This window comes from Armigeres subalbatus, chromosome 2 (genome assembly GCF_024139115.2).
Source record: "Armigeres subalbatus isolate Guangzhou_Male chromosome 2, GZ_Asu_2, whole genome shotgun sequence".
In the NCBI taxonomy this organism is placed as follows: Eukaryota; Metazoa; Arthropoda; class Insecta; order Diptera; family Culicidae; genus Armigeres; species Armigeres subalbatus.
In genome coordinates this window covers 275164819-275181573 of record NC_085140.1, presented here as the reverse complement: position 1 = coordinate 275181573, position 16755 = coordinate 275164819, and the positions used below count along the sequence as shown (strand labels likewise).

The following is a 16755-nucleotide window of genomic DNA, read 5'->3' as shown; positions in this document are numbered from 1 at the left end:
ACTAATCGAAGAAGCAATGCGAAATATTTATTTAAAATGCACACTCATAGAGGCTGGTCATGCAGAGATCACGAGCTTCCGTGATGGGATCAACCCAACGAACACGCACACACCGCATAAGGCTCGATGCCCACGTAGCGTCATTTCAACGCAGAGTGCACGTGGCGTCAAAAAGACGCAGGTGTGCACCGGGAAAAAGCGGTAACGCAGCGTCACCACGCCGATGCACACCAGCGTTATTTTAACGCTGCGTGCACGTGGCGTTGAAAAACCGCTACGTCGGCATCGGCCCTAAGTATCTACCATATGTATGTCTGTCCGACCGTCCTTCAAGCGAAATGCACACGACCTGCTGCCGTGATTCTCCCATTTCATAAATTGAAATTTATCACCGCACCACTAACTGCTCTGACCAGACGCTATACGATGTCGATTTGAGTCAGAGCAGTACGGCGCACGCGGTAGTATTACAATTGTGGTTTTGAAAATTGAAAATTAAATCTCAATTTGTTGGCAATTGTGCGTGGCTGAATTCTGAACTTGATAATCTGTCACGATGGATATAATTCTGAATGATGTTGATAATAAAACATGTCTAGAATAAAGAAATAGGAAATTTAAAAATAAAATGCGAATAACGATACCAAAATGTTGCTAACTGTATTTTTGATTTCTAATTACTCAAAAAAGAAATAATAATTTCTATTATATATAACATGGGAGAACTTGACACCGACACCGGTACGACGCCATTTGACCTGACCTCTCTGAATGAACGCGGGAATAGTTCCTTAATTGACAAAAATTGACACGATAAGAATGATCTTACATCATAGCGCCCGGCGCAAAATAATTACATTCAGTTACGGAACAGTAAATCAACAGTAATTATCTCATCACTGGAGCCGTTCGATTCTGGAAGCACTCACAGTCTCCCGCTGATATGAAGTTTCCATCACCATCATCATCTCAATCATCCCAGCTTGTTTGCAAACAATCACTTCTTCTTCGCGTGTCTTTACCCGCGATAGTCGCATGATTCCAGCTCGGTAGATGCAAATGACCATTCAAGTGCCCACACTTCATTATGCACCACGATAAGGTCCCATGATATACCGACCGATCCGACACCTTCTGGTTTTTTTGGTGATACGACGACCAACCGAACAGATGATGCAATCCCACGTGAACGTCTAATAGGAGAAGCTAACGATCCCGCATTAAACATTCGTTTCCGATTTAATGAATGACCGATTGGCCTGTGGCGGCTCGACTCGTAGATAAGCCGCGAAATCTGCTTGCTAGTTGATCAGCTGTTTTCCGAATGACCAGCACTTCTTCAAATCAGTCTCGAGTACACACCCCTCTCGAGTGGTCACTATTCGACTGGAACGACTCTGTTGTCAGGTCGTTTGTCCTCCTCGGCGACTTCTGGTTCAACCCAGGAACAATAATCTCGTGTCCTAATGGGGACTTTTCTTTAAAACATTCCTTGAGCACTAGGCAGTTGCACGCCACAATATGCTTATTGGCTCGTTGCATCCCACATGTGCGTTATGATCTTGCCCTGATGCACTCGAGGCTTTCGCATTATCACTGTGAAGCCACGTTCAACGGGCATGGGTCGACTCGAGCGCGCATGGAAAACGAGGACGGTTCGGCCTTATTCTCCTCATTTCAGCGAAATGAGTCTGAAACAAATCTCCCTTCCATGATACTATTTATTGTAATATGCATCCGCTCTAATGAATGGGACTCAGACGGTGGCGCCGTCGCTCTAGATTGGAATAATCCACAGACTTGTCGTCATCAGAAACTACGCCGAACGTTCCGTTGTCAAGCCTCTCGATGCGATGATGATGATGATGGTGTGAGCACAAAGTTCCGCTTCACAATCAAGCGACGCAATCAAGCGGCAATGAAATAGGTTTCGAACTAAACTGAAAAAAACTGGGCTATGACAACGATATTGGGAAGATAGAGTTACTCAATGGCATTGGATTGTGCAATGTAAACAGCTGAATTGATTGTCGACTATGTGGTTCGCGCACGTATAGGGTGGATTACGATTCGATGCGCGAGTCGATTATTGGTTGTACCTACTTGACTAACGATTGTTTCTTTTATGGCTTCTTTATCGTTCCGTTGCAGTTCCATCATCCACGATGTCGGTTGCCAGCGTACAAGCCCCCCATCTGGCCGAACTGTGTTCGTCGTTAAGGTAAGTCGATCTAATTGGGTCGCTGAACTCTAGAATTTGCTAAACTGCTAACTCTCGAGTCCTTGAAAACAAAAAAAAATCATAAAGAACAACCCTTTACAAACCGATCTTCTAGAGTAGAAATGTCGAATCGTTCATTTCATGAACACGGTCAAACGACGACGGAAAGCATTGTTCCTCGTTATTGAGCGGGTATCCTGTCACAGTGACAAATAGGACTATTGACCCGGTTTAGTTTCATCATTCCGCCGTCAGTGCGGAAGTGAGATTGACCGAATATCGTATGGCCTTCGACCGGCTGATCGCCGACTATACCGCGAACAATATGAACGCGTGAGAATGGAATTAGAAACTCGATTCAAGGTATCTTGAGCGCGATCGAGTTGCGTTTAATGATATATTTATTTAAAATGTTTACCAAAAATAGTTTTTTAAGACATTGAGGCAGTGCAGTGTCTGTACTCTAATGAAGTTTGAATTCATCTGAAATATAAATTGTCAAATTTGAATTAATACGCAGGGAATACTGTTTTGAATGTTGGTTGATTTGTTGAATGCAACTTCTAATCGATTTTTTCCAATAGTTTTTCGATTCGAATTGAATATCGGATTGAATATTACGTAAAAAGTAAAGAAGCATCAACCGCAAGAAGGCTTATAGAGTATAGACTAAATATAAACATTGAATACGTTTATTCTCGGAAATTCAAGTAACATTGTCGTGTGTGGGTCGATACTGATGAATCATGGGTACTGCGGCGAATAGCATCGTGTTAATGAATTAATAGCGTGAATGGATGCTGTTACCGCACATCTGTGAATAAATAGTGCCGTGCTGTGTAATGTGCGAATTGTGGAATGACTGGTATTTCAAGTATTTCCACATTGGCAAGGATTGATTTCACTAGTTCGATGATTGACGTTAGGATAATGGATACGCAAAAGCTTGAACTATTTATCACATTTCTACCAACTTAAGTGATAAGAATCGATTCGTGCTAATCCGGCAAAATTATGACTATTGTTATTTGTTCGGTCAATTTTAACAGATGTGATCCATGCATTTATTAAAAACGTTGAAAGGATATTTAACAGAATTCCGACACAAACATATTTTCGATTTTGATTACTTTTTTAACTAAGAAGAGTTTATCACTTGTTTAGCATTTTGTTGTTTAATTAAAATCGATATTGAACGTTGACTACTTATCATCTAAATCAGGCAGAACACGATTTTCAGTCTTGAATACTCTACAACAGCGGTTCTCAACCTTTTTCTTGAGAGGTACCCCTTCAAACTTATGCATTAATTGAGGTACCCCCTCTCGAAAGTAGGCTTCCAATCCTCTTGAAAAAATAATCCCGAGGCCTTTGAAGGGAAGCTCCTTTCAGCTTTAGAATCCCTTTAAAGTAGGTTTCCACGCCTCTTGATTAAAGGCTTGTAGATTGGCTTCCGAGCCTCTTGAAGACGAAAGGAGGCTTCCTTTGCATCTTGAAAGGACGCTTCTGAGCCTCTTGATAGTATGCTTCCAAGCCTCTTGAAAGAAGAATTCCGAGCTTTTTGAAGTGAGGCTTCCGAGCATCTTGAATGCAGGCTTCCGAGCCTCTTAAAAAGAGGCTTACGAGCTTCTTGAAATGAGGCAACCTAACCACTTGGAAGGAGGCTTTCGAGCCTCCCGAAAAGAGGGTTCCGAGCCTCTCGAAAAGAGAGTTCCGAGCCTCTCGAAAGGAACCTTCCGAGCCTCTTGGAAAAAGGCTTCAGAGCCTCTCGAAAGGAGCCTTCCAAGCCTCTTGGAAAAGGCTTCTGAGCTTCTTGAAAGGAGGCTACTGGGCCTCTTGAAAGGAGGCTTCTGAGCCTCTTGAAACGAGGCTTCTGAGCCTCTTGAAAGGAGGCTTCTGAGCCTCTTGAAAGGAGGCTTCTGAGCCTCTTGAAAGGAGGCTTTTTAGCCTCTTGAAAGGAGGCTTTTGAGCCTCTTGAACGGAGGCTTCTGAGCCTCTTGAAAGAAGGCTTCTGAGCCTCTTGAAATGAGGCTTCTGAGCCTGTTGATAGGAGGCTTCTGAGCCTTTTGAAAGAAGGCTTCTGAGCCTCTTGAACGGAGGCTTCTGTGCCTCTTGGACGGAGGCTTCTGAGCCTCTTGAAATGAGGCTTCCGGGCCTCTTGAAAGGAGGCTTCCGGGCCTCTTGAAAGGAGGCTTCCGGGCCTCTTGAAAGGAGGCTTCCGGGCCTCTTGAAAGGAGGCTTCCGGGCCTCTTGAAAGGAGGCTTGAGGCCTCTTGAAAGGAGGCTTGAGCCTCTTGAAAGGAGGCTTCCAGCCTCTTGAAAGGAGGGCTCTGAGCCTCTTGAAAGGAGGCTTCCTGAGCCTCTTGAAAGGAGGCTGAGCCTCTTGAAAGGAGGCTTCCAGGCCTCTTGAAAGGAGGCTTCCGAGCCTCTTGAAAGGAGGCTTCTGAGCCTCTTGAAAGGAGGCTTCCGAGCCTCTTGAAAGGAGGCTTCCGAGCCTCTTGAAAGGAGGCTTCTGAGCCTCTTGAAAGGAGGCTTGAGCCTCTTGAAAGGAGGCTTCCTGAGCCTCTTGAAAGGAGGCTTCTGGAGCCTCTTGAAAGGAGGCTTCCTGAGCCTCTTGAAGGAGGCTTCCGAGCCTCTTGAAAGGAGGCTTGAGCCTCTTGAAAGGAGGCTTCCAGAGCCTCTTGAAAGGAGGCTTCCAGGCCTCTTGAAAGGAGGCTCTGAGCCTCTTGAAAGGAGGCTTCCGAGCCTCTTGAAAGGAGGCTTCTGAGCCTCTTGAAAGGAGGCTTCCAGAGCCTCTTGAAAGGAGGCTTGAGCCTCTTGAAAGGAGGCTTCCGAGCCTCTTGAAAGGAGGCTTGAGCCTCTTGAAAGGAGGCTTCTGAGCCTCTTGAAAGGAGGCTTCCGAGCCTCTTGAAAGGAGGCTTGAGCCTCTTGAAAGGAGGCTGGAGCCTCTTGAAAGGAGGCTTGAGCCTCTTGAAAGGAGGCTTCTGAGCCTCTTGAAAGGAGGCTCTGAGCCTCTTGAAAGGAGGCTTCTGAGCCTCTTGAAAGGAGGCTTCCTGAGCCTCTTGAAGGAGGCTTCTGAGCCTCTTGAAAGGAGGCTTGAGCCTCTTGAAAGGAGGCTTCCGGGCCTCTTGAAAGGAGGCTTCCAGGCCTCTTGAAAGGAGGCTTGAGCCTCTTGAAAGGAGGCTTCCTGAACCTCTTGAAAGGAGGCTTCCTGAGCCTCTTGAAAGGAGGCTTCTTGAACCTCTTGAAAGGAGGCTTCCTGAGCCTCTTGAAAGGAGGCTTCCTGAGCCTCTTGAAAGGAGGCTCTGAGCCTCTTGAAAGGAGGCTTCTGAGCCTCTTGAAAGGAGGCTTCCTGAGCCTCTTGAAAGGAGGCTTCCTGAGCCTCTTGAAAGGAGGCTTCTGAGCCTCTTGAAAGAAGGCTTCCGGGCCACTTGGAAAGAAGCTTCCGGGCCACTTGAAAGGAAGCTTCCGGGCCTCTTGAAAGGAGGCTTCCGAGTCTGTTGAAAGGAGGCTTCCGAGCCTCTTGAAAGGAAGCTTCCGAGCCTCTTGAAAGGAGGCTTCTGAGCCTCTTGAAAGGAGGCTTCTGAGCCTCTTGAAAGGAGGCTTCTGAGCCTCTTGAAAGGAGGCTTCTGAGCCTCTTGAAAGGAGGCTTCTGAGCCTCTTGAAAGGAGACTTCCGAGCCTCTTGGAAGGTGGCTTTCGAGGCTCTTGAAAGGAGGCTTCCGAGACTCTTGAAAGGAAGCTTCCGAGACACTTGAAAGGAGGCTTCCGAGCCTTTTGAAAGGAGGCTTCCGAGCCTCTTGAAAGGAGGCTTCCGAGCCTCTTGAAAGGAGGCTTCCGAGCCTCTTGAAAGGAGGCTTCTGAGCCTCTTGAAAGAAGGCTTCCGAGCCTCTTGAAAGGATCTTGAAAGAAGGCTTACGACCTTTCTGAAAAGAGGCAACATAACCACTTGAAAGGAGGCTTCCGAACCACTTGAAAAGAGGCTTCCGAGCCTCTCGAAAGGAGCCTGAGCCTCATGAAAGGCGGCTTCTGATCCTCTTGAAAGGAGGCTTCTGAACCTCTTGAACGGAGACTTCCGAGCCTCTTGGAAGGAACTTGAAAGGAGGTTTCCGGGCTTCTTGAAAGGAGGCTTCTGAGCCTCTAGAAAAAGAGGTTTTTGAGCCTCTAGAAAAAAAAAGTCTTTTGAGCTTCTTGAAAAAAGGCTTCCGATCCCCTTGAAAGAAGGCCTCCGAGCCTCTTGAAAGGAGGCTTCTGAGTCTTTTAACAGGAGGCTTACGAGCTTCTTGAAAGGAGGCAACCTAACCACTTAAAATGAAGCTTCTGAACCTCTTGAAAAGAGGGCTCTCGAAAGGAGCCTTCCGAGCCTCTTGGAAAAAGGCTTCAGAGCCTCTTGGAAGAAGGCATCTGAGCCTCTTGAAAGGCGGCTTCTGAGCCTCGTGAAAGGCGGCTTCTGAGCCTCTTGAAAGGATCTTGAAAGAAGGTTTCCGAGCCTCTTTAAAGGAGGCGTTTGAGCCTCTAGGAAAGGAGGCTTTTGAGCCTCTAGAAAAGAAGTCTTTTGAGTTTCTTGAAAAAAAAGGCTTCCGAGCCTCTTGAAAGAAGGCTTCCGAGACTCTTAGAAGGAGGATTTTGAGCCTCTTGAAAGCGACTTCCGAGCCTTTTGAAAGAAGGCCTTCCGAGCACCCTGGAAAGAGGCTTCGGGGCCTCAATGAAGCAGGCTTTTGAGATTCTTGAAAGGATGCTTCTGAGCTTCTTGAAAGGAATCAACCTAACCACTTGAAAGGAGGCTTTTGAAGTGCCCAGGAAGCTTCCAAGCCTCCTGCAAGGAAGGATTCTTACGAGCCTCTTGAAAGGAGGCATTCAAGCTGCTTGGAAGAGGGCTTACGAGAAGCGTAGAAGAATGCTTCTAAACCTCTTGAAACGAAGCAAACGAGCTTTATTGAAAAAAAATCATTTTGTTCATTCGACGTTTTGTTCGTTTGATCTTTTGTTCCGCAGCCCTTCATACATTGTGCTAATTGTGGAAGGCAGGATTCAATTGGGATTTATTGATCGCATTGCATATTATGTACAGTATGAATTTTGAAATAAAAAAATTATCAATGAGTTTTGATTGCAAATGTAATACGTCCGCCATTACGCATTTTTGTGCGAGGTACCCCCTAGGGCCAGCGAAGGTACCCCCAGGGGAACATGTACCCCAGGTTGAGAACCGCTGCTCTACAAAACTGTTTAAAAAAGGTAGTATGTGTTTTGTCTACAAGCATCACATTTGATTCTCATTAGGATACAGAACTGTCAGTGGGATACGGTCACGTAATGTTGGCTGCAAAACAAACCTATTGTGTGAGATAGGGATGCCACCGGGCTGTAGAAAACCCTTTACACTAAAAGTCCACCATACAACACATTTTGGAATTCAGGTTTTGGAATGAGTTATTGATCGTTCTTATGCAACAATCGTTCTTATGCAACAATCGATTTAGCTAAAATTTTCAGAGAATGATTTTCACAACCAAAGACAACATCTGTAGAATTCGACAACTTATTGTTCCCCATACTAGGCTGGGCTATAAAGACTATCAATAAAGACTATCAAGACTATACATTTGACTATAAAGATATCAATCCAACCCAACCCAGAAATTGTTCGATTTTAAACATTTCTCAAAATGTTCGAAATATGTATTGCCACTAAGCAGAAAGTTGCTCGGCCGAATAAACCATTTGTCGAACAAACCAGTAGGCCGAAAGCCATCTGGCCGAAAATGTCGTTTGGTCGAATAGGTCATTTGGCTGAATAGGGCCGAAAATGCCGTTGTTTCGAAATGGTCGTTTGACGGAAAGGACTATTTGGCAGAAGCTATGATCTGTTCGGCTAAACAACATTTTCGGCATATGATCTATTGGGCCAAATGACATTTTCGGCCGTACGATCCGTTCGACCAAATAGCCATTGCTGCAAAACGACCATTTCGGTCAAACGGCATTTTCGACCGAATGAGGCCGAATGACTTTTTTGGCCAAGCGGCATTTTCGGCCATAGGACTTGCTCGGCCAAACGACACATTCGATCGAATGATCCGTTAAGCCAAATGATATTTCCGGTCAAGTGATCCTTTTGGTCAAATGACCATTTGGGCCAAACGATTTTTTCGGTCAAAAGACCTGTTCGACCAAACGGCATTTTTAGCCGTATAGCCCGGGAGCGGGCCATTTGGCATAACGCCATTTGACATAAGGTTATTTGGCGTAAATACTATTTGGCATAACGGACATTTGGATTAATTAAGAACAGCGATCAAAGTGACGGTCATTTGGCATAACGGACACACGAGATATTTTTGTTGTGTTCATAAAATTAGTTACTAAACTAAGTGGTGCTTAAAAAAACCGAAATGGTGAATGTAACACAGCTCGATAATAATATTTAAAAGACATAATCCTTTCGAATGCATTAGCCGAGTATGAAGCAATGATAAATGTTATATCTCCATTGGAAATAAAGAATCCATCGGGATGAGTTTGCCCGGATTAAGGCAATGGTGGATGTGAACCCTTCTTTAAAAGTAGGCGTTTGGCCGGATAAAGACAATGGTAAATGTGATTTCTTCTTCAATAGTAGACGATTGCTTGGATTAAGGCAAATGTGGATGTGATCTCTTCTTTAAAAATAAGCGCTTCCCCGGATTAGGGGAATGGTGGATGCAATTTTTTTTAAAGTAAATGATTGCTCGGATTAAGGCAATGGTGGATGTGATCTTTTCTTTAAAAAAGGCGTTTGTCCGGCATTAGGCGATGGTGGATATGACCCCTTCTTTAAAAGTAGGCGCTCGTCCGGATTAAAAAAATGGTGATTGTGATCCCTTCTTTAATAGTAGACGCTTGTCTGGAATTAGGCAATGGTGGATGTAATTCCTTCTTTACAAGTATTCATTTGCACGAATTACTACAATGGATATGATCTCTTTTTTTAAATGAATTAGTGTGCTTGGCATAAGGCGATGGTGGATGTGACCAGAGCTTCAAATATTCATCTTCATGAAGCAATTTCGGTCCGAATTCTGACAAACATCGCATGAATATTCAAAACATAGAATGACATAGTCAGACGACTACTCCACCAACTTATTCATTCGACTGTCACTGAGTGTGCTTACCATGTGCAGAAAAAAACATAATTAGCATTGTTTATGTTGATGTTTACCGGTGAAAGTACCTCGCGGATGAAAATCGGATTCAGTTCTATGTGATAAATTACTTTACTCATTTGAAACGTGTTCAGATTTCAGATAATTTATAAATTTGTAAAATGTGCATAAATATTCAATGACTAATATTCAACCAAATATTGACAGTCCCGATCCGACTATGAATGTGTCTGGAAGTGAACTGACAAGTGAAGAAAGGTGTACTTCACCAAAAAATTTCGATTATTTTACACTCTGGATGTGACCATTTCTTTAAAAATAGGTGCTCACCCGGATTAAGGCATTGGTTGATGTGATCCCTTCATTAAAACATGCGATTGCTCGGATTAAAGCAAGTGTGTATGTGATCACTTTTTGTCCGGATTAGTGCAATGGTGGATGTGTTTCCTTCTTTAAAATTAGGCGTTTGTCCGGACTAAGACAATGGTGGATGTGATACCTTTTTTTTAAGTAGGCGTTTGCCAACAATAAGGTGATGATGGATATGATCCCTTTTTTTAAGTAAAGGTGATTTCTTTCGTGGAAATAGAAATTTGTCCAGAATACAGCTAGTTCTGCCGCTTCGTTTGTCCGCGCTATTGTCTATCAGAACAGTTTTTCGATCTACTCTAATTATGTGAAAAAATACATCAAATAACCCTTTCCCTTTAACAGTTCCAAATTATGCCATATGTCCGTTATGCCAAATGACCCACTTTTTTGTTGCAGCTCATAATTATGCCAAATGTCCGTTATGCCAAATGGCCTTTATGCCAAATGGCGTTATGCCAAATGACTTTATGCTAAATGACCCAAACCCGTATGGCCCAGTAGGTCTTTCGTCCAAACAGCCTTTTCGGCGAAACGTGTCATTTGGCCATGTATCATTAGGATAAATGGCTTTAAGTGAAAGTATGATTTGGGTTTGAAAACAATTTCAGAATTCTTAGAAACATTAAAAAGCTTACAATTTTCGGCGAGTCTTCTTCTTCTTCTAGCCTATCTTCTTCGGTCAGTCTATTTACGCGAATTAACTTACTGTTATACTCATTTTAGGATTTGGTTAAGTATTTTATTAAGTTTAAAGGAACATACTTCCGTGAACACTTTACTAAAGGTCCTAAAATGAAGAATCTATATTTGATTTTATTCCAGGAAACGATGAGGCTAATTATCCTGAAAACGTTATATTTTTTTCCGGTTAAGAGGTCGAAAGGAACATTGTTTATTTTAAAATAAAAAAATAGATGAAAAATGCTTCCCCGACATTTTCAGTCAAAATCTATTGGCCCAAGAATGGAGCGAAAGGAGGAAAAAGAAGAAACGGAAATGGTGAAAGAGTGGAAAAACTGATCGAAAACGACTGTACAGGCTTTAATGTAGGCCGTTAATCGAAAATGTCGATAATTTCACTCAAACCGATGTGTTTAAGTTGTGATAAATGCATATCCTGAGCCTTCGACAGCTGTAGCCGATTTGGTGGCAAAGAATATAAGCCGGGTGCTGAATGTCAACACAATACATTTTAACACAGATAAACCGCGTACGAAGGTCTCACCTAATTTGAACCACCTATTCTTAACCATATTTGCTAATTTTTCAGGCACTTATCCTCAATTGATTTGCTCTGCACGGAGAATTCCTTCCCATTGATTACTACTGAAAATTGGTCGGAGTGGACAATGGGTTAAAAAGTTATGATCCCAACACGCAAAAAAACGCCTAAAAAAGTCTCGCCTAATTTTTAGCCACTGATTTTGAATAGATTTGCTCGCAACCAATTTTATTTGTACATTCTGTATCAGAGTGTCAATTTAAAGCTATCGGGCGATGCCTACAGGGTAGTTATAGACGGAAACTCCTGTCACACTGTTTTCTATTGAAAGATGATTGGACTATGTGATCAGAAGATACCCGAGCAAAACGATAACTCGTTTTGATGTTGTGAAATCGCCGAATATGATTACTTAATGTGTTATCTTTTTGGTCGTTTTAACGGTTAAAATGACAAAATGTATGGCAGAAAAATCTTACTGTAACATCAAATCGAAAACTATTCCTGCTATCGATGAGAGCAAATTGAAAACTGAATTTGATGTTGGTTTCGATAACAAAATAAGAACACAGTTTGATGTCAGATCATACAATTTAGAAATCTACAACAAAATGAGATCAAAATATGCAATCAATCATGATGATTCATATTTGAAAAAAAAATTATGATTTCAATTTGATGTCGAAATCAAAATGTGTTTTCTATATGCTCTCATTATGTTTTCAGACTTTACTCGGATAACTTCTATAATAATTTTTTATACAAAAAAGCCGTCACAAAGTTATCGTAGATCGATTTACTCGCAACAAATTGTTTCGATCTGCTATTTTTGCAAAGAGTTTAAAATTCTGCAATTAATGGTTTGATTTGCTCATATACCATCACGTGCGGAAAGAGTGTCTATTTCACATTGCTAATATGACATCAGCATCTAGTCGAATAGGATTTTTATTTCGCAGTTCTGTTTTCTCTATTCGCCTTCCTTTTGACAGTGGAAAGATATCAGCTTCTACACTGATACTCTTCCTTTTCTCTTCATACGAGAGATTTATATCATCACAAAAATTGCCCTCAACTCGCTTTCAAATCCACTTCTATAGAACGTTTAACGTCACACAGAAGTAATGCATTCATCTCATCAATTATAGTATCAAGAATACTACTACATATATATCGATACCCATGAACATTCAAATTGGTAGGAAAAAAGTAGTCCACAACTGACAACGTCCAACCTTTCCTGATTTCTCCTTATCGTAGTTGAAGCAAAACGCCTTCAAGACACTAATCTATTAAATGCCACGCGCCCCCACAAGCCTTCACGCTGTGTCCAGACCTATATTAGGTCTATACTCTCAGGTCCATTACCAGAAAGACAATATAGCGGACGCGTGGTGTTTCATTTGCTAAAAGCTGCCAACTAACAGGCCTTTTGCCACCAAAAGTGAACAATTTCTGATGGCGTGGTGCCCATGGCTTACTTCGACTTACACCGATATTGATAATCCCCAAGTTAAGCTTTGTGAAATGCATTCAAAGATGTGGAATTAAGTGATAACTTATCACACCTTTGACGGTTAGTGGGTTTGTTTAAGTTTGCGCTAAATTTAACCGAAAGATATCCGTGGCTTATACGCTGCTGCCCGACTGACTGTGGAGATTAGATATTCGAAAACATGCGACCGGTATATCAGCTGTCAATGCCTAATCAATGCTGTCAATTTTGAGGTTTCATTTGCTGTCGTTTATATTGATTTATTTCAGGTATGACGTGGATTCAAATGTGATTGTTTTGAACAAAATTACCTCAATAGATCATTTGATTGGACAGTTCTGCATCGGAATTCCATCACGAACTGATGAGTGGGTTTTTTTGTGCTGGTCTAAAAGCATGATTTGTCAGAAGCAATTAATGTCATCCCACGTTCCATCATCCTTCCCGTTACACAAAATAGTAATTTTTAGAACTTTTATGCTTATACTGTAATCTGAAATCCTACACAATAGTGTGACAGTTATGCAACCTACCATCCAAATCCATTCTTCCCGGTCTAGCGCTGATTTCTCACGCTCCATCAAAGTTTCCCAGAATTGCACACGACATCTGACAGTTTGCCGGATTGCCGTCCGACGCGAAAGGTGGTGCACTTGCCTTCTCCCTTTTCAAAACCCGTGCCGCCGATATTCAACACCCGACGGACGGCTTTTATGACTTTCGTTTGCTCAGACCCGTGCACCGGGTGCAATCATCGGACGTATCGTACGGTTTCGCGAAATACAGCTAAACCAACAAACATGTGCAGCACAATTATAGATTTCGTCTGATAATACTAAACCAACAAAAATGATATAACGGCATAAACTCCTGGGGAGCCCTTCGCTTATCCAGGTTTATATGTGATCAGATTTCCAAATATCGGATTAGCACGGAAATACTGCACACATTGCTTCTGGTCTGGACGTAGAAATATTGAACATGTGTCGGAATGCGGTACCCTCCTACGGTTACATTCTTGTTCTACACAAATATCTAAACAGTTCCGTTTTTTTTCTGTCCACGGTCAAGCTCTCGAATGACGGAGAGTAGACAAAGGTTGTTTGGCCATCACTCAGCGTGGTTCTACTTTTTATACTGTCAATGGGAAGCACGTGTCCATTTTATATTCTTCCTTCTCGTGTAAAGTAGCGTTCTATGAGGTTTGGGATCCAGTAGGAGGCACCGGTGCGGATAATCATCACAATCAGTTCCTTATTGATCTGTCGTAATCGCCTTAAAGGGTCATGCCGGCAAGTTATTGAACTTGACATTGACTAAAATCGTTATAGTTGCTCTACTATAGGCCGCTCTATTCCTATCCGTACAGAACACTTCATAAAGTTGAATCACACGATCCATATAATTGTTGTCATCATGGCTATTAAACGCCACGTAAATTCACTTAATGTGAAACTGACTCGTGTAATCAACCTTTCAAGCAATCTTTATGAGAAATATATGACTTGTATGACATGCTAACGAAGGGTGATTCTCTCAACGACAGGGAACATCTTCGCATTTATTAACCCCGTCCCTGATCAAATACCCTTCATGGGCTTGATAAATACTTCAAGAGATATTATTTTGGCGATACTTTATCGAATTATGGAATGTGTATAAGTAATGTTGCCTCCAGATTTTTTTTCGATCTTATGACGAATATAGGTCCTCGAAAGAAAATACCTGCAGTAGCCCTAAAGCGTTCTCTCGCTATCGCATCAACCCATTCGAGTCCTACACGCGTCAATGAGTAGCGTCGTGATTTGCCAGTAACCTCTAACCGCATGTCTCGTCTACCTATACAGCTCCTATCCCAAGTCACACGTTTCCTAATCGCACCGCGCCATTCAACAGCTGGTCGATCACTTGTACTGTTTTTTTTTCACAAGCAGGACTGAGATTAGCTATCGGAAACGTGTAAGCGACAACGACGCGTGATAAAAATAGCAAATCGCAATTTGATTGCGATACAATTCGGTTCATCCCCAATTCGAGTTTCGTTCCCCGGTGCTTACATGCATTTTAATCAATCAAGCGCACAGACGGATGTTTCCCGGCTTTGATTAACGAGCTGGGATTTTTTTCTAATATTGAAATATCAAATTGAAACCGGACTCGAGAGTTTCCTGTAATTCCCAGAAAAGCTGTTATTTCCATCAGTATGTGCTAATCGTTTTTCTATTTCTTCTCTTTCGCATTTTCCAACCTTTTAGCAGCCGCGCCAGTTTGAGCCTATCATCGTCCCTGTCGGATCTGGTCGGAAGTCCTTCGATGGTCAGCTCGGCAGCAGTGGCGGCAGCCGCCTTCGAAGTCAGCTCCGAGGCCGTTCTAACCATCGAAGACTTGCGGGCCCAGTTGGGTTCGTGTTTCACCTGCGGCGTGATGTGGGTGGACCAGCAGGTTTCGCTCGATTGCTCTGAGTGCGGAGGCTACTGCCTGGAACGGCCCTGCATGCTCTGTGACGGTGTGTGCGGACAGCTGTGGAAGCGCGATTTCACCATGGTGAGTAACAGAAGAAAGCTTTTTTAAATTCGTTCAGGGCTTTTTCATGTCAGGATGTGCAAGTGCAAGCTCGTGGATTGCGTCTTGGCTTAAAGCAAAAAAAAAAAGAGAAGAGCTTAATTTTAGCTAATACCGATATTTAATTATTCTTGATAATCCACTTTTTTAAAACTGCTTATTGTGTCTACATAAAGCTAGTATTTCATTACTGTATTCACATGCATGAAAATCACGTATTTTTGTAATTTTTTAAATAAAACTCTCATAAAACGCAAAGTTTATATGAGTTTACCGACAGATTTTCAATTGCGAGTTCTTATAAAACTAGCCCTTTTTTGCACACTGAATTTTTCCAATCCAATACGAAGAAAAAGCTAATCTCCACCCTCTTTTCTCCCCGAATCCCACAGAGTCACGCCTGCGGTAAGGCACGATGGCAAGGTGTGTGCACCAAGTTTCCCCCTGCGGCTCAAATAATCCAGCTGCAATCGGCACCCCTGAGCAGTTGTGCCAGCTTCAGCAGCCATCATCAGCTGATGCAATCGGCGGCGACGGCAACCGCCGCCGGTTGTCACCAGAACGCCAGCCAGCAGTTCCTGCAGCAGGAACTGTGCGCGCGTTTGGAGAAACTGTCCGCGACCGCACACAATTGAGATCGCGCGGAGCCTAGGAGTCGAGGAAGTCTTCCTCTTATTTTGTGAAAAGCTAATAGTGTAGGATTTGATTGTCGTTTTTCATAAATGTACATTAAATGATTTCGAGCTTAGCGACTACAGGTATAGGCATAGGATTGAAACCAACAGAGAATACTACCCGAGCTTCGGTTCTGGCAGCTGTATGAGTTCCTATTTAGTTGAGTCACAAAAATTTAGAACCGATTAGAAAATGAACAAATTGTTTGAAATTAATCAGTCCAACCAAACAGAAATTGTTTTTAATGTTGCATTTACAGACTGGAATAGAATCAACGACTGTAGCGTCAGTGTTACGCATCAAATGAGGAAAAACTGCATTTTTGAATGTCCTCAAGCTATAAGTAAACAGATCTGAAGAAATAGATGAGTGTTATCCAACTGTAACAACACTTTCGGCAATCGCATTTGTATATTTATTTGCACATGTGAGCATATACATATATTTAGAATATTGCCTATTAAAATAGATACAGACTGGACAAATAGACAGCGATCATCTTGCGCTAGAAATGGAATGTTTTTCTGTGAAAAACGTTTACCGTGTATCTGCTAGGGAATAAATAGAAATATCGATAAATTAACGATAGAAGAGGACAGATTTCGGCATAAATATGTAAGCAGTTTTTCGTATTATGTTTAATCATTGTGGTCTTATTATAGTTTTGCTTTACATTGAAAGAAGATGTAAAACTAGAATTATTTAATAAAATTATTGGAAAGTACTTGTTTTTAAGTATTTTAACATCCGATGTCATCATTGACCTTTTACCTAAACAAAGAACGTAGAGAAACTTGCTTCGAACATGTAGAATGCGTCCTTATCATCATCATCATCATCATCTCCGGAAACAGTGTGGGCTATGGACGTTGATTATGCTGAAGTTGAAGAACCGGCCTTTGATCCTCAACCTGCACATTCTTTCATTGATCGGCCACCACCCGATCACGCGCCTTTGCATATCGCTCGTGTGTGTTGCCGCAGCTCTGGTAGATGGTTTGATTACTTCTAAACGTTCGCACCATTGATCCTTTCCAACAAACCTCCTGCAGCGCTACGATG

The 16755-nt window shown here is 42.5% G+C and overlaps 1 protein-coding gene across 4 annotated transcripts in view; it reads left to right on the top strand.

Annotated features, from left to right (window-relative positions):
- Window positions 1–16417, top strand: part of LOC134212270 (protein pinocchio) — a 179797-nt gene extending 163380 nt beyond the window's left edge. For 3 of the 4 annotated variants that reach the window (XM_062689975.1, XM_062689976.1, XM_062689977.1), the window contains 3 exons: window positions 2152–2221; window positions 14715–15000; window positions 15411–16417. In XM_062689975.1, coding sequence (XP_062545959.1) covers window positions 2152–2221; window positions 14715–15000; window positions 15411–15653 — 599 coding nt within the window. In that variant the 3' untranslated portion in view covers window positions 15654–16417. Of the gene's footprint in view, window positions 1–2151; window positions 2222–14711; window positions 15001–15410 lie in introns of all 4 variants that reach the window. The other variant, XM_062689974.1, reaches the window with a different exon arrangement.
- The last annotated feature ends 338 nt before the right edge of the window (window positions 16418–16755 follow it).